This window comes from Peromyscus maniculatus, chromosome 21 (assembly GCF_049852395.1).
Source record: "Peromyscus maniculatus bairdii isolate BWxNUB_F1_BW_parent chromosome 21, HU_Pman_BW_mat_3.1, whole genome shotgun sequence".
NCBI lineage: Eukaryota > Metazoa > Chordata > Mammalia > Rodentia > Cricetidae > Peromyscus > Peromyscus maniculatus.
In genome coordinates, this window is record NC_134872.1 from 29229050 (window position 1) to 29246532 (window position 17483).

At 44.9% G+C, this 17483-nt stretch overlaps 1 protein-coding gene across 3 annotated transcripts; it reads right to left on the minus strand.

Annotated features, from left to right (window-relative positions):
• Positions 1-2762: 2762 nt before the first annotated feature.
• Positions 2763-17343, minus strand: Sowahc (sosondowah ankyrin repeat domain family member C). Of its 3 annotated transcripts, XR_013046674.1 has the most exons (3): positions 15506-17343; positions 4283-4549; positions 2763-2972 (listed from the first exon to the last, which is right to left on the minus strand). XR_013046674.1 is itself a non-coding variant. In XM_042265835.2 (2 exons), exons 1-2 carry the CDS (start codon positions 17068-17070, stop codon positions 4477-4479), a joined length of 1638 nt encoding a protein of 545 aa, XP_042121769.2. In that variant the 5' UTR covers positions 17071-17343; the 3' UTR covers positions 4278-4476. The 3 variants fall into 3 exon arrangements, 2 of the variants coding, with proteins under 2 accessions (XP_042121769.2, XP_006997096.3); XM_042265835.2 differs by lacking the exon at positions 2763-2972 and having other exon boundaries at positions 4278-4549; XM_006997034.4 differs by lacking the exons at positions 2763-2972; positions 4283-4549 and having other exon boundaries at positions 12461-17343.
• Positions 17344-17483: the final 140 nt, after the last annotated feature.

Below are 17483 nucleotides of genomic sequence, written 5' to 3' on the forward strand. Positions count from 1 at the left end.
TTGTCTCTTCAGTAGTGGAGTCTTCACCTGAGTAGAGAGAGGTCCCTGAAAAGAACCCCTCAGCACGATTCAGGTGTGTTGGAATAAACCTTGAATTGAAAAGATCCACACAAGAGAGCCATTGACCACCATGTTGATCAAGCCAATTAAAAGCTTTAAGTCATTTTTATTGATGGCCAGACCAAGAACGGGTTTGTGCCTCTGAAAAATTTCCTGGTGCCCAAGTTCAGGGGTACAGAGTTTTTAAATGCAAAAATCATCAAGACCATCATTTATATCAAAATTAGATGAAGGCCAAAGTAATCTTGAACTATTCATTCCTTGCAGAGCAGGGTAATTATTTTAGACATAACGTCAATTATTTTTTTTACTTCTATTTTTTTTAAGTTATATTAGTTTACTTTTATTATTTTGGTTACTACAAATGGACCATGATCCAGGCCACTGAAAACTCAAATGTGTTGCCAAGGCAGATCGTTGTAGGGAGGGGATAGGGGGCTGAGAATGAATGGTCTAAGTAATCACAAAATGGAGTCAGAGCAAGATGATGTTACCTCCGTCATTTCAGAACAAACTCCGCCAGACCCTGACCAAGGAACTTTCTGTTCCCCTAATGCTTGCTGAAATCCCCCACCCCTGTGTCGAAACTCCAGCCCCTTCCCCGCCACGGCCATTGCCTAATTCAGGCACTCACTGTCTCCCCCAGCCCTCTGGCTTCCATTCAGCTTTCCTAAGACTAGCGTTGTTGCCTAAATATAAATGTGCTTTCAGCTGTTAGGGTAGCAATAGAAGCCCACTAAGAGAAAAATTCTGAGCCAGAAGCTGGTGGCGCACGCCTTTCATCCCAGCACTCGGAAGGCAGAGGCAGGCGGATCTCTGGCAGTTCAAGGCCAGCCTGGTCTACAGAGTGAGTTCTGGGATGGGCTCCAAAGCTACACAGAGAAACCCTGTCTCGAACGCTGTCGCCACCCCCCCCAAAAAAAGAGAAAAATTCTGGTCAAGAGAGCAGAGGCTGTGCCTTGGGTGGAGACCTGAAATTGCAGTTGGGTTCAGTCAGTCACGTGGCCAAGGAAACACCTCCTGAAGAAGGTTGGCTCACCTTTAGCCATACTAAATAGATAAGTGGAATAACTAGTCCCTCCATAGGATACTGTACTTTCTCTGCCACTAGCACAGTCGCTTCCTGGGCCACGGCCTGCCGCTTTGCGAGTCTTACCACTTTGGGGGATTATTCAGAAAAGCCTAACTTCCCATTCACTTCTTTCTCTCTCTTTTCTAAGCATGCTTTGCTTTGGACTTCCCCCGCGTTGGAGACTTCTCTGGTCTTTTTTTTAAAGCCTCCCTTCATGCTATGTGGCTCCTTAGCTATCCCGTCTGACCTCCATGCTAGCTTCAATGGCCTTTTTCCCTTCTCTCCTCCCTTCTCCTCCAGCCTCTAGGAGGCTGCTGAGAGCTTACCTGCCCAGGCAGCTTTCCTTTCAAACTCTAATAAAATTGTCCTTAAGCTTCCATTGGAGCCTGGCCTTCAATTCTGTTATCAATGAGACCAAGAACCCCAAGAGAGGATCCCCATTTCCCATGTCTCACAGTCCAGCTGTGCTTGTCGGTAGCCCCAAGTCCCATCACTTAAAACCAACAGGAGAGGAAGTCAACACAACCAGACAGGTCAAACGGTATCACATTTAGGAACTTCACTGTATCTGGTTTGTTCCTGGAGCTTCCAGCCCCAGGAATGAGCATCAGAGTGCAATCTCTGAGCAGCTTTTGTTAGGTTCCCAGACTGTGTGGCATCACAGGACAATGCTGGGATTCACAGACCAGCAGGATTCTAAACATCCCTGTGAATTCGAAGAGCGAGATTACTCTTCAGTTCCTGGGCGAAATTCCACAGTATTTTTATTTCTAGGGTGCTGTATTAGTCAGGGTTTTCTAGATAACAGGACTTATAGGATGGATTTATGTCTGTCTGTCTGTATATAGAAAGGGGATTTATTAGAATGTCTTACAGGCTGTGTGGTTCAGCTAGTTCAACAATGGCTGTCTACAAACAGAAGGTCCAGTGGGTACACAGTCTTTGTTCAGTCCACGAGGCTGAATGTCTCAGCTGGTCTTCGGTATCCTGAAGGAGGAGGTTCTAAGGTCAGTGAAGGAATGGACTTGTTAACAAGAGTGAGAGCAAGCAGGCAGACCAAGAGTCCAAGGTTAATGCTACATTGTAACGAGTTTACTGACAGACTGGAGGCAGAGGCTTGAAGCAGTGGTGTAATAAACATAGCCAGCCTTCATCAATTTAGTGACTAACGGCGAGGGACTTGGTAGCTTTACAGAATTGGCACAGAGTCGTAGCTCCATGTAGCTGATGCCCGAGGAGTGAGCAATGCCTGAAACGCATCCTTTTTGCCTGAGACTTGTCTCCCTATCTAACGGGAATTGCTGCTGCATTCCTAAGCAAAGGTTGTACTGCTGGCCAGAGCAGGGGCAGGAAGTGTAGTTGGTTTTAATGCGGGTGGTGACTGTGCCTTTCCCCCAATTGGCTGAGGTCCGATCTCATAGTCTTTTTCGATTAGTTAGTCTTAAAAGAATTGGTGACAGGAAATGAGGAAGGGACGGGGAAGAGGTCACTGCTCTAGACCATCAAATTTCTGGAACGCAGCGGAAGGGTCTTTGTGTAAACAAAATTTTACTGGGCGTGTGGGGAGGGGTTAAAACATTTGAATAAAAGTCTTACAAGGTGGGGAAGACAAAAAATTGAATTCCTTGTTATAAATACACGTTTTATCGTATTTGATGGAAAAGAATCATACTTGATGTTTCTTAGAATAGCTGTCTCCTGCATGCTAGCTCCCAGAACTATGCATTTCCACTTCAAGAGTTCTTCTCAAGAAACAGACCAAACACTTTCTTGCCAGCACATTCAGGAATGGTTGTAAGGCTTGCAAGACCCGAGGATGGGAGTGTAGTGGAGAACTTACCTAGTGTGCATAAGGACACGGGTTATATTCTCAACCCCACAAAACCAAAAAATCACTAAGACACAAAGGAGAGCCAAAGGGGTGGGAAGTCCAAGGGTTAGAGCATGGATTCGTGTCCGGATGGTAGATGCCAGAGTTTCTAAGTTCTTGTTGCCTTCTACAATGAATTGTACAGAGACACAACGATAATTATAAAAAATAGAGGAGTTTGGAAGCATACCAACTTCACGTGTGGCCTTGCTTGGGGCAAAAAGGACAGAGACAGGGCCTATGTGACCTTAGGTGGTCACATAATATCCTCTATTCTCAAGTTCCTATAATGAAGACTTTCTCAAGCCTGTCTCCTAGTTTGAATGAAGCCAAGGCGGGCTAAGGGCTTTCAGTCTTTCTATTACAGCTGTCTTTCATGGACCTCAGAAACCTTCAACTCCATCCTGTTCCCAATCTGCCTCAAAGGGAAACTAAAAATCTGACATGAGAAAAGCCTCCAGGGTGCTAGCAAACCTAAGCCCCTTCCTGTCCCTTCCTGAGGAGCTTCCTGTGCGTTCTTCCCTGGGTATGTTTTCTCGGTTGGTTATATTTCTGATCACCTCAGAAGTGATTCTAGCTTTTTTTTTTTTTTTTTTTTTTTTTTTTTTTTTTTTTGAGACAGCAGTTCTCTGTGTAGCTTTGGAGCCTGTCCTGGAACTCACTCCGCAGACCAGGCTGGCCTCGAACTCACAGAGATCCACTTGCCTCTGCCTCCTGAATGCTGGGATTAAAGGCATGTGCCACCACTGCCCGGCTGATTCTACCTTTAAGACTGCCAAGTGAAGCACTCACCCAAGGTCAAAATATGGGAAGGTTTTTTTTTTTTTGTTTTGTTTTGTTTTTGGTTTTTCGAGACAGGGTTTCTCTGTGTAGCTTTGCACCTCTCCTGGAACTCACTTGGTAGCCCAGGCTGGCCTCGAACTCACAGAGATCTGCCTGGCTCTGCCTTCCGAGTGCTGGGATTAAAGGCGTGCGCCACCACCGCCCGGCTAAGTAATTTTTTAACTGCAATCTTAAAAAAAAAAAACCAAAACAATCAAATATATAATAAATGAAAGTTATTAGAGTTTTAAGAAAATTGTCTCCATTCTGCCAATCATCCTGAAACACCAATTGAGGGTAACAGTGAGAAGTAGGAAAAGGAGACTCAATTAATGTGGCATACTGGGAGGAGGAACAGATGAATGGGATCAGTAGCCCCAGGTCTTATGGGGGAGGGGGCACTAAGGAGAGTTTTCGGTTTAATAGAGGAAGGACCGGGAAGGAAGCAAGATGCATACTTAATTGGACTTGTTCAACGTAAGGCTCTCTCTGCTCTGGCTGTACAAAGTGGCTCCCAGGAGTATCCTGCCTTGAGAGACAAGCTGGACTCCACGAGATGACTGCTCTGGCTCTGGGGTGTGGTCATAAACGTAGTGGATAACTTCTTCACATGCAGGTGCCTTCTCTAACTCACGGATGCTGGAGGGGAGGCTCAGTCACTGGTCGGTGTGTGTTCGGGCAACCCTGTCGTTCTGGATTCCAGGATGACCACAAGCTTGAAGGTCCTGTAGAAAGGAATAATCTCCGTGTCACACCTGTCACTTACAAGACCACGAGAACAAAGAGAAAGTGTTCGGCAAGGAAATGTATTTATTTATCTTCAAAAAGGGTGAGCCAGAACTTAAACCAGGTTAGCAAGACTATCAAGATAGCCTCTGCTTTTATTTATTTATTTATTTATTTATTTATTTATTTATTTATTTATTTATTTATTTATTTGAGACAGGGTTTCTCTGGTAGTCCTGGCTGTCCTGGATCACTCTGTAGACCAGGCTGGCCTCGAACTCACACAGATCCACCTGCCTCTGACTCCTGAGGGCTGGGATTAAAGGCGTACGCCACCACTGCTTAGTCTGGTCTCTGCTTTTAACCTCAAGTGTGATTGTTTTTAGCAGACACAGCGGGAGTTATGCAGATGGCACCTGTTCAGTTTAGAAGATACTGTGAAGCATCATCCTAGTAGAAGGTTGAATCCAAATTATAACACATAGGATAAGGTAATAAATGAGTGTCATCGGCTGGGCATGGCGGCGCACGCCTTTAATCCGAGCACTGGGGAGGCAGAGGCAGGAGGATCTCTGTGAGTTCCGGGCCAAACTGGTCTACATAGTCAGTTCCAGGACAGCCATGGCTATGTAGAGAGACCCTGTCTCAACAAAACAAACAACAACAAAACCTAAATTAAAAAAAAACCCAAAACAAAAACTTAGTATTACCTGTGTACATATTGTTAAATCATTAGGCCTTGTAAGTTTCCAAGAAAACATAAGACAGCCTTTGTGACTTATGCAGGGTGTAGAGTTACTTACTATAATCATCATTAAGTTGATGTTTACAGCATCTAACAGAATTCAGCTGACTATGAGACTGGGTTATTATTGAGAGAGTTTATTCAGAGGGTCCCTTTTATCCTTTCCGTGTATAAGCACACTGTTAGCTGGTTTCATCATAGACACCTTTATACCAAGAGATAAATAAAAGTAACCTTTATTGGAAATAGTTTAACTCTTAGCTGCTCTCAAGCACACACTGCCTTTTCCTGGGATGTTCTGTTTTCCCTCTCCCTGTCACAGAGTCAGGGGGGCCTGCCTGACCCAGGGTGGGAACTTTGGAGGAACCTTTTAGACAAACATGCTTTGGATCTGAAGTAGGTGGATAATCCCATCCCTAGAGCCAGCTTTTCAGCGAGCTCAAACAGCGTATGACAATTTTCCAATATTATTCTTACTCGAAAGGTATTTGTTTCTCTGTAAGTCTGACCAAGTAGTCTACATGTCCATAATCAGTTTATGTGCCTACAACCTGAAATTCTTGATAAATATTCTCCTTCTTATAAAGTTGCAGGATATTATGACTCTATGAAGGAGGAAGATCATGACTCCTTTGTTAGTCAAGCTTCTTTTTTTTTAAAGATTTATTTATTTATTATGTATACAGTGTTCTGCCTGCATGTATGTCTGCAGGCTAGAAGAGGGCACCAGATCTCATTACAGATGGTTGTGAACCATCATGTGGTTGCTGGGAATTGAACTCAGGACCTCTGGAAGAGCAGTCAGTGCTCTAAACCTCTGAGCCATCTCTCCAGCCCATTAGTCAAACTTCTAATATATATTTTCCTCTTTTGGCCCCTTTTAATCTTCTAATTATCTGTAACACAGAGACTATCAGTATAAAACAGAAACCATAAAAATACAGACATCTAAGGCACCCAGAAAGCATGGCAGCAGGTCCCCCGGTCCCCACACTTGGTCTGTCTTTATAACTGAAAAGTAGAAACAAAGCAAGGGGACCCAGGTGGTGCAGAACTCAGGCAGACCACGTGTGCGTAGGGCAAAGGAGTTCTGAGAAGAGGAAGACTATCCTGTCTCGGTTGGAGGGAGCAGGCTTGGAGAATTGGAAGAAAGGACCATGCATAGCTTCTCTTTGCAGTCTCCTGCCCAACGAGTGCAGCTCAGGAACTTCCCACACAGAAAAACTGGCGCATAGCCCTTGGCCACTCTGAGGTGACACCCTGGACTCACCAGGTGGCAAAACTACCTGGATGCCTGGCGTCTCAGCAAGGGTAAAGAAGTGGGGGGGGGGGCGCCCCTCTTCTGCTCACACCACAGCTCCTGGTGGCTTCCACAGTCCACAGGCTGTCCTGTCCTGACTGGAATCTTGCAGGGCTTGGCTGGGAAGACTATGTGGCCCTCTCACCGTCAGCCACAGGGGCCCTTCCTTTCCTTTGAAAGACACCAGAACCATTTTCCTGTTCTGAGCAGCATTCAAAACCCTTTCCTCTTTATGGAAAGGGTCCCAGGTACTTAACTGGACATTTTGGGCCACAAAAGAGGTCTGTGGGACAGCCGTTCCGCCCTGGGCCACAGATGGGGCAGGCTTCTGGGGTGAAAATGGCTTCGCAATCTAATCTATCCTGCTCAAACCAGCTGAACAGTTGGCTAATTTCCTCTCAGAAAGTTCTTCCTAAACACCCTGGGTCCCTGTAACACACAGAGAATTCTCTGGATCTGCTTTGACCTGTAGATGAGCACTGTTTGGCTTTCCGGGCATTTGCATTTACTTAGTGCACCCACCGTCAGACCCCTAATCCCAGTGTTTACCTCTCCCACACACAGCCTCAGGCCCCTTAAAATGTGGCTTGGGCAGAGAATGATAACTACTGTGTATCTGACAGTAGAGACGATTCCTTCCTAAGGAAATCTGGTCGCCATTGTTACCAGGGGGGGTTGTTGCCACTGTGGTCCGTTAATGACCGGAGGTTGAAAGCAACAGCGTGACCATCATGCTTCTGTGTCTAGACCTATCCCTTTCCTGTGTCCATAGGTTAAGTTGTGCTCTGAGGGGTGGGCTGGGGCGGACTGCCATTGGCTTTATCCCAAAGGTAACTGTGATCCATGTGGTTCACACCTGCACGGTCTTTATTCTTTGAATGCCATAGTGATGGCACCCACCTTGCCTACTAGGTGAGCATTGATGGCTGAACACCACAACTCTGGATCCTATCTTTCTCACGGAATCAGAAAGTGTCCTTTGAGGACAATGTCCCATTCTCTTTTGCACAGTGCTTTTCGAGGCTACTGGACCTTCCTACTCCCAACATTATTTTTCCCTCACAGCCTTGGTGGAGGGTGTCTCTAGGGTCTTCCTGAAAGATACAACCAGGTGACAGGCAGGAGAAACACAAAAGATAAATTCCTTTCAACTTTCTCATATTAAATCTTTTGAATTCCTCTCTACCAGGGACATTTTGACAACCTACTTTGTTAAATGCTGGGCTCAGGTATCAGTCAACCAACCAATAATTATAGCTATGTGCAGCTCTTCAAGGCAGCACGTGATACCCAAATTCTGGGCGTTGGTATCAACAGATACAGTTAATTCCAGTATTTTATTTCTTTATAGGTTCTCCTAGATATTCATTTAGCCAGTGTATAAGCTGTCTCTAGAAACAGACCTCAGTTGCATGGATCTGACTCAGAGTTTGAAAGAAATCCTGGCTATTTCCTCAAAGGGCAATTACTTGCTCAGGTAAGGCCCTTTAGGCAATAACTGGTGAATAACCTCACCAGCGTGGAACATGTTTCTGAAGACAAGAAAAGGAGGTGGACTCAGGGCTCCAAGTTCTCAGATCACCTTTTGTTTCTTTGTTTTTGGTCTGGTTGTTATTGTTTACAAGGTCTTGCTCTGAGCCTCAGGGTTCATGCTGAAGAAACAGTCTTGTTACTGGAGTTGTGAGAGTTACAGCCTGGTCTCTGGCAGCCCCAACAACTAGACTCGGCTCCTCCTCCTCAACAGGCCGATTACAAAGACGTGACAGAGAAAGGCCGTTTACTCAGTGGCTCCACTGAGGAGAGGAACAGAGAAGTTCAGTGAACATCTTTATTCCATCTTCAACTACACAGTCCTTTCCATAGTGTGGTCCTGGGCATTACTATCAAGGATTCCAGATTCTCCTGTTAGGTGGTCTGCCAAGTCAGCACCGTATGAAATCAAAGACAAGCTCCCCGCTCTGGTTGGTACCAGATTCCTTCCTTTTCCTTCACCTGGCATACGATTCCTAGGGAAATTTCAATTTCTTGAGGTTGTTGTACCAACAGTCTTACAGCCAAATAGAGGGATACACGTGTCTCTTTAGAATACCTTCATCCTTACCAGGACAGCTACGTTAACTATATTCATTCATTGCCTCTCTCCCCAAAACCATGATGGATAGGGTCAGAAGAACCAGAGAATTGTATAAAGAATAAATTTTGCAATACAATTGCCTTCACATTTAAAGCTGTGCCCCTCTAACAGTTCCGGTAGCTTAAACCAAGCGCCCATGAACCAGCCATTTAGAGAGTATTAAAGAGAGTTCAACAATGGGAGAATTGTTGCTGAGGCTTCATTAAGAAAATATAGACAGATTGGAAGAGCTACTGTAAATAATGCGGCTGGCTTTACCTGTCGAGTTATCCTTGGCTGCCCAGTCCCTGACCCGGGAAAGATGAAAGCTGTGATGTATTGCCTCTCAGGATGGGTGAGTCATAGCAGAGGTGTGAGGCTCTGGATTGTTGAGGCTCAGTGGTTAGTATAGGGGACGCTCCTCAGCTACAAAGGCTTTGCTTTTACAGGTAATCATAATGCCCATAAAATTTTCAAATGTATCATACATATGCGCTCACTCTAGCTAGAGACCTGAAGAAAATACATACATACATGTGCAGAAGGTGCGGATATGCAGGCAGGGAGAGCCAACAGTAGTTCAACCTAATACAAAATCGTAACTTTAATTAAAATATTGAACATTCTTTTCATGTTTTTGTTTTTATCTACTCAATTATGCAGTTCTTTGGGGTGAACTACTGTTAATGTCAGGAGGCTGGACACATCACTGGGGAAATTTTTTTTCCTCTCAGAGGCAAACTAGATCAGTTACCAGTATGGGAAATTTCCAGACCACTGTCAAGAATGCTGAGTTTTATTTACTAGATAGCAAGCTAAGAGACCCAGAAAAGGTTGCTGTTGGAGTGGTGGTTGTTCCACACTGGGCATCAGACATTTGAACATGCTGGGCATGTTTTTTACTGAGCTGCATTTGCAGCTCCCAGAAAGGCATTCTAATGAGGACTTCCAGGTTTTGATTAGAATGACATCAAGTTGGTTAAAAAAAAAAAAACAAAAATGAATTTATATCGTCCTTCTTCACCCCATTTGTGAAGAACTGGCTAGTGTCACTGTCTATCAGGCTACCTTTGGTTAGGATGGTTTATTGTTTCTTGACCAGAAAATTAAAAAAAAGTCAAGAAAAGCATGCTAATTAAATGATTAATTTTGCCAGGTAGTGGTGGCACACACCTTTAATCCCAGCACACCGGGGCAGAGGCAGGCAGATCTCTGGAGTTCGTGGCCAGCCTGGTCTACAAAGTGAGGTCCAGGGCAGCCAGGATTGCTACACAGAGAAACTCTGCCTCAAAAAAACAAAAGCAAACAAACGCAAATAAAATGATTGATTTTTTACTTTTCAGGGCTCTGGCTTGTTCTTTTCTTTTTTTTAAAGATTTGCTTATTTTTATGTATGTGAGTATTTACTTGCATGCATGTACGTGTGACTGGTGCCCACGGAGGTCAAAAGAGGGCACTGGATCTCCTGGCACTCAAGGTACAGGTGATTGTGAGTCACCATGTGGGTGCTGGGAATTGAAGCTGGGTCCCCCAGAAGAGCAGCAAGTGCTCTTAACTGCTGAGCCATCTCTCCAGCCCCTGGCTTGGTATCTTCAAAGACATGAGTGTTGTGTCTTGAAGTAACCCATCGCCATGTTTAAAATGACTATTAGAAATTTTACTATGAGGAGCAATGTAATCAAAGACACACATGGATATGTATGTTTGTATGTATATATGAAATATATGTACATATTGTGAAAAAATAAACAAAAGAATGCCCTCTTTCCCAAAGTTCTCTATGATACACTAAGCTTCATTTTCCTATCCCATTTTTGGGGGATGGGATTTCCACATTATCAGTAGCTATTTCCACACTCAACTGTATTTAGAGTAATAAAAAAGGCTAACTAGTATATTGTGCCAAGAGTATGCAACTGAGTCATCCTATAAGGCACATTTTTTTTTTTTTCTAATTGAACTTAGTCGTTGAATGTTTTAAATTGCTCACATAGAAAAATCCTAATTAAAAGCTGATTTTACCTCCAGGGTTGGAATAAATGACTGTTCTTTTGGTTGAGTAGCAGATGAGGAGGTTGGCTGGCATTTAAGAGCTGTATTGCATGGAAAATACTTCTTCTCTTAGCATGTCTGCTATTGACTTATCCATACGGTTGATGCTATGAAGTAGTAAACGCTTCCATCTAAAGAGTTACTTACACAGCAGGAAACACAACTCACTTAACATGAAAGGCACTAAGCTAGGCTGAGGTCCTTGCCCCGCATTCCTCAACACTACATTAACATGGAAAAGTGGGAAACTGATAAACAGAAGAGGAAAGCCCCTGCTTGAGATGAAATTGACATTTAGAAAGATGGTCCAGGGAAAAGTGTGTGGCAGCATGAAAGAGGAACCGGCGTAGAAACAATCCCACCACCGTATCTTGAGAAACAAGTTCACGGGGAATCATCATCCAACACACCAACATGAGGTATCTTATAAAGATTTGACTTGTCACCAAGGACTGCTTTGTGGTTGGTTTCCATTCCTTTTAAAAAGTGTATGTGCACATATGTGTGTGTATGGGTACACACTGAGAGGCCAGTGCAGGGTGGTGGGTCCCCTGGCAGCTGGAGTTGCAGACAGCTGTGAGCTGCCAGATCCGTTGGGAACTGAACTTAAGGAGTCCTCTGGAAGAGCAGCAAGCACTCTTCACTGCCATACCATCTCTCCAGACCCCTTCTCATTTTTTTAATGAACACATAAACTAACACATAACTAAAATTAGGACATTTTTGCATGTGTAATGTATACTTGGCTTATATTCACCCATGACCCTCTCTTGTTCCCTTCCTTAGTTCCCTTTCTTCTAATAATTTCCCTTCTACTTTCATGTGTATGTATATATATGTATATATGACTATTAGAAATATATATACACACACATATATACATATATACACATAACTGTACGGATATATATAATCTAGATTCTGCATGAGTAAAAACATGAAACACTTCTCTAAGTATATCTTATTTGGATTAACATGATCTCTAGTTTTATACATCTTCCTACAATTGGCATAATTTAAAAGAACCCTGGTTTCCTGCAAATTACTATTTAGAGATTCATTTCATAATCTTTAACATTAATTCACTTGACAGGATCTAGACCCACCCAGGACACAAGCAGCGCAGCATGCCTGTGAGGGATTACCTTGATTAGGTTAGCCTCTATCTACACCTGCACACGTACTGTACTGATGGAGCCATTTCTCAGCCTCCATGTTTCTTCCTTTTTAAAGGTAGAAGTAGATAGAGGTCCTGTTCTTTGTTTCAAGAGACTCATTCGCACACCTTTAATCCCAGCACTCGGGAGGCAGAGGCAGGCGAACCTCTGTGAGTTCGAGGCCAGCCTGGTCTACAGAGCAAGATCCAGGAAAGGCGCAAAGCTACACAGGGGAACCCTGTCTCAATGCCTCCCCCCCCCCCAAAAAAAAAAGAGAGACTCATTCATCACTGCTGCCAAACTATAGCAGTTTCAAAAAAAAAAAAAATGACAATTTAATGTACAGGAAAGACAAAGTTTCAGCAAGGATGACACTTGAGGCCCTGAACCTTCATTTTCTAATTATAATTAAGGACACTGTAACCCATATCCTTAGCGAGTAGGAAAAAATTAAAAAAAAAAATTGAAACTTGGAAAAGTATTTTGCAAACCATAAAACAATGAACATGTAAAGTAGATAAAGGACTACAGAAACTTAGACAATTCAATTTCTACCATGAACATTTTATTTTGACAAAATTTACCAATTCTTAAATTCACAAACTTTGACTTACTTAAAAAGCAAAAGACAAACGTCATATTCCAATATTTCAGGTGTGAATAAACTAGTACCACAGTTTACTTCATTTTACATACCATAAAGGCAAACTGACATTCATAGTTACAAGTGTACCTGAAAAACACGTGAACAAACTTGTATTTAAACTACACAGTCTCTTGTTAATAGACGCCTGTATTTAATGTATTGCCACTATTGGGAGATACAACTTCATGATTATCAAATTATACAATCATTTTTTCTACTCTTGATTTGGAAATTGAAAAGTAAGAGGAATGGAGTTAAGTAGCTTGAAATGTTATACTTACTGTACAGAGTGCATTATGACAAGGAATGCTAGGAGTTCCCTCTTTTTTGTTTTTAAAATTTGAATTTATTAATTTTGCGTTTGTGTGTATACGCATGTGAGTACAGGAATGCATATGCCATGGCACACATGTGGAGGTCACAGGACAACTTTCAGGAGTTAGCTCTCCTTCCACTGTGGGTTCTAGGGTCAAACTCAGTTCTTCAGGCTTCTAAGACAATCACTTTTATCTGCCTAGCTGTCTGGCCAGTCCAGGAATGACTCAATTTAAATGTTTTATCAGAGTTTTAAACATTTAGTGTAAAGAGAAAGTTAAATGATGTATTTACTTGGTATCTAAAAATCTAGAAAATTATAGATTTTATTCAATTAATTACTAACATACATGTGAAGGGATTAAAAATGACTGTTTACTAGAACCTTTATGTGGTTCTAAAACATCAACTTGTATAGTTGCCTTATCTTAAATGGAATTTAAAAATCCTTGATGGGAATTTTAAGCTTATTCTGCACTAGATATAGTTAATGTCTATACATGGAACACGATTGCTTTTTACACTGGCTTTTCACTCATATACAGAAAAAGTGCTTATCAATGTACACAATCTACTTCTTAAATCCTAAAACAAAGATAAAGGCACATAAGTGGATAACAACTTATGTGTGTGTGTGTGTGTGTGTGTGTGTGTGTGTAGTGTAGGCACGAGAATGTTTGGGAGCACCCGTGTGTGTGCTTATTCTGAGGCCTGAGTAGAATGTCAGGTGATTTCCTCTATGCCTTCCTTATAGCCTTGAGACAGTCTCTCCCTGAACTAGAAGTCACTGTTTCAAGTAGGCTGGCCGGCCCCTGGGCTCTGGGGATCTGCCTGTCTCACCTCCCAGTGCTGGGTTACAGGCATCCTCATATAAAGGCTTAGCCTTTCCTATGGGTGCTGGGGATTCAAACACAGGTCCTCAGGCTTGTAGAACAAGTGCTCATACCCACCGAGTCATCTCCTTAGCCACAACGAATGTGTTTCATGAGTATATTTAAACAATTTTACCTGCTACCTTGAGAGAGGTGTGACAAATCTGTTAGAAATTTCTACGACTTGGGAAAGTTAACAACAAAATGTTGCAGCTCTGTACAACCATGCAGTCTCCTCACTCTGTGGGCTGGGCTGTTCACTCCCCCACCTCTAGCTTGTAGGCTCTAACAACTTAGGTTTCAACAATCAGACCAGAAAGACGGAGAGAGGATTTGGTCAAATCAGTCTCCTACAGAAGTTTCTAATCCTGTTACAAGATTTAATAGGTTTGTGAGTTAAATTTTAAAGTGATTATAAAGCCATTTACTCAAACACAAATGAATGGAATGTAATTAAGGATCGCAGTTATGAAAGTCTTTAATTTTAAGGGGCAGTATTTTTCCATTTATACATAAGGAAATGTAATAGCTAGCAGCATTGAAATACACAAATGGTTCAGTTTCCTTTTCCTTCTATAAAGTATAACACATCTGCCCATTTTTAAACGGGCAAACTATCTAGCTTTTAAGTAACTACACCACAGATAGCTCTTTGAGTAGATAAGAAGAAATGTAAGTAAAGTGAAAGATTTTGAACATTTGTAAAATGTTGTTATGAAGCATAGAGACTGTGAATGTATTAATAAAATTAAATATCTCTTATATGAGAACCATATTAAGTTGATTTAATAACTACTTCACAGAAGCATAGGCTTATTAATACTTATACTGATTTCTGCTATTTTCTAAACAAGAAAAGATTTGTTAAGTCATATGTAAATCAGTCTAAGTACCGTAAGTTTCATCAAAAAGAATCGCCAGAGTACAAACCCCAGAAAGGTGAGAATTTCAGAGTAGCAAAACAAGTTAGTGCTCATCAAGACACACATTAAAAAAAGTACCATAGGCTGCTAAGTGTTCTATTTAAATAAAAATTTGTGATTAATCATGTACCGTATACTGAATAGCATTATATGGGCACAAACCATATTACAATAACTCAAAAGCAAACGCTGCTTATTTCTTTAGTTCAGTGATTAAAACTGAAATTGCTTTTGAAAAATGGGAACTGCTGCTTACACTATAAGTAAGATACCAACGGGTTCCCAGCTCGACTCACATAATTCTCATTTGTAGTTTCACATTTCAACTCGGACCTGGACCTTCGTTAGCACCTTAAGGAGCAAGTGCGAACTGAACAGTAAGAAACCAGGGCAGCCCATAGTTTGGTTCACTTACAAACATGACCAGGCTCAGTTTCTATTAGCATATAGTTTGCATTTTCTGATGTCCTAAGAGTGACTTGGAAAAACAGGCGTGAAAGTGTGGCAGTCCTTCCTGTGTATGGCACCTAGTAATGGTTAAAGCAAAGCAGCTCTTAGTCATCAGTCCATTCCAGTTCTCACACGTCCCAGGTTACAAGGGTGGGGTGGGGGAAGAGGCACAAACTCAATGGATTGTGAATCATTTAAGACATTCTCTTGCCCCAGAATGGCTATCCTGAAAGGATTACTACGGATCCACCCCAAGCCCACACGTTAAAATTCGTAATGTTATCCTGTCTTTTCTGGTTCCACTCTCTTACCCACAGCCACTATTATTCTACCTTGAAGACAACTAAACCTTAGCATTTCTAGCACGGATTATTTTTTTTACCCAAATACATTGGACTTCGGTCTCAGTTTGAAGGAAGACGAGTAGCCTTTAAGAGACCTTTCCTCTTCCTCCTCTTCCCCTTCCTCCAGGGGCTGTTCGGTATCCTTGAAGGAGGGTGTGGTGTGAATGATCTGGGTTCGGAATCGGATTTTGTTGAGTCGTGGTTTTATCCGTCCACTGGAGCTGCCCAAGGCTTTGCGACCTGAATCTTTTGCTTTGCTTCCGGGCCATCCTTCGGCGACGTGGTGGTGGTGGTGGTGATGATGGTGATGTTCAGTTCCATCTTCCATGCCCTGCGAGAGTTTGTAAGTGATGAGGTGTGACGGGAGCACCTTCGAAAGTCTCCAGCGCCCACTCCCGCGGCCGGTGGTACTGTCCCCATCCTCTTCGTCCATGGCTCCCACCAGGCTCTTGATCTCCTCTGCGATGCTCTCGCTCAGGTACTGAGAGGCCTTCCTCCCGCTGTAGTCCCTGATGTCCACATCTGCGTCGTAGGCCCCGACTAGCAACTTCACCACCTCCACGTGCCCATGCATGGCCGCCAAATGGAGGGCAGTGTAGCCGCCGCTCGACCTGGCATTGATGTTCACTGGCAGCTGGTGTTTGCTGGCGAAGTTGACCAACATGGCCAGGACCTCCTGCCTGCCGTGCTTGGCGGCCCAGTGGAGACAGGTGAAGCCGGTGATGAAGTCTCGCTTCGACAGCAGGCCGGGCTCACAAGTGAGCAGCCCTTCCAGGCTGTCCCACTTGCCCTCCGAAGCCGAGAGCATCCAGGCGTGCTCCAGGGGATCCAGAGTGACCGCGCCCGCACCGCTGCTCTCCTCTTCGGCGGAGGACGAAGCCAGGGATGCGCTATCCGAGTCGCCCCCTCCTCGGCCGCGACCCCCTCCGGAGATGCTCCCAGAGCTACCGTCCCCCGGGCCCGCGCTCCTCTTGAGTTGAGGGGAGCTGCCCATCACCAGGTCCCGAAAGTTCTGACGAGCCGACCTCGGCGTATTCGGCCCACCGGGGGAACTGGTCCCTTCGACCTCCTCACCGCCCTGTGATGGGAGTTTCAGGTTCTCGCTGGGCCCGGGGACTGAAGCCCAGGACTCCGCCTGGCCCTCCTGCGGCGAGTTCTTACCCAGGGCCCCACTCTGAGCAGGGATCGGAGGCTCCGGGTCGCTCGCTTCGCCACCCAGCCCGAGAGACAACTGCGGATCTACCCCCTCCTGGAGCGGGCTGCCCTCGCAGGGCTCGGCTGGAAGGTCCGGGACTGGAGGCTCCTCAGTCACCTCGATACGCGGTAGGTCCCGGGGGTGCGAGGCCTCCAGCGGAGGGGACCCCCCTGTCCAGAACCTCTTCTTGAGGTGCACATACTTGGTACCATCCGCGGGGTCGGTGCGCACGGTGGCCACCGCGTTGACCAGTTCCTTGAAGTGTTCGCGGGCGCGGGTGCGCTGCTCGCGCTGGCCGCCCAGGGCGTCCCTGAAGTGCTGCACCAATTCCGAGTGCCGGGCCCGGCCCCCACGCTCGGCGAGAAAGCGCAGGATCGTCTCGGAGCTCGGCTCCAGCGGCCCCTCCATCCCGCAGCTCAGCTCCTCCGCCCCGCGGACAGCTCAGCCCGACACCATAGCCGCGCGCCTGGGGCACCTGGAGAGCGACAGGACGCACGCGATGCCAGTTTCATAGACGCTGACTCCCGGGACCGCAGACGCCGCCTCACTCTGGGGCAGTGCCCCCCTGTGGACACGCCCCCACCACGCCCACTTCCGTTTGGGGCTCAATCTCGGCGCCCGTCTGCGGCCCGAGGCCACGCCCACTTCCGGGCTCCGCGCGCGGAGAGGGGGCCCGGCAATCACTGCTTCCGCCGGAGCGGGGCGTTGCGGTGCCTAACGTCTTCTTCACGTCCCCTGCTTCTTGGTCCCCTCCCTCTTCCCCTGCTCCCTGGCTTTTCGTCTAAAACGTCTCGGGAGAAGCCCAGCGCCGGGAGAGGCTC

Bases quoted from the DNA above. Each gene is read 5' to 3' on its own strand.
- Sowahc (XM_042265835.2), bottom strand. From the start codon at position 17,070: ATGGAGGGGCCGCTGGAGCCGAGCTCCGAGACGATCCTGCGCTTTCTC. The intron at 4,550-15,505 runs GTAAAAAAAATA...TCCTTTCTACAG, and splicing joins CCGAAGTCCAATGTATTTGG to GACCTTCAAGCTTGTGGTCA.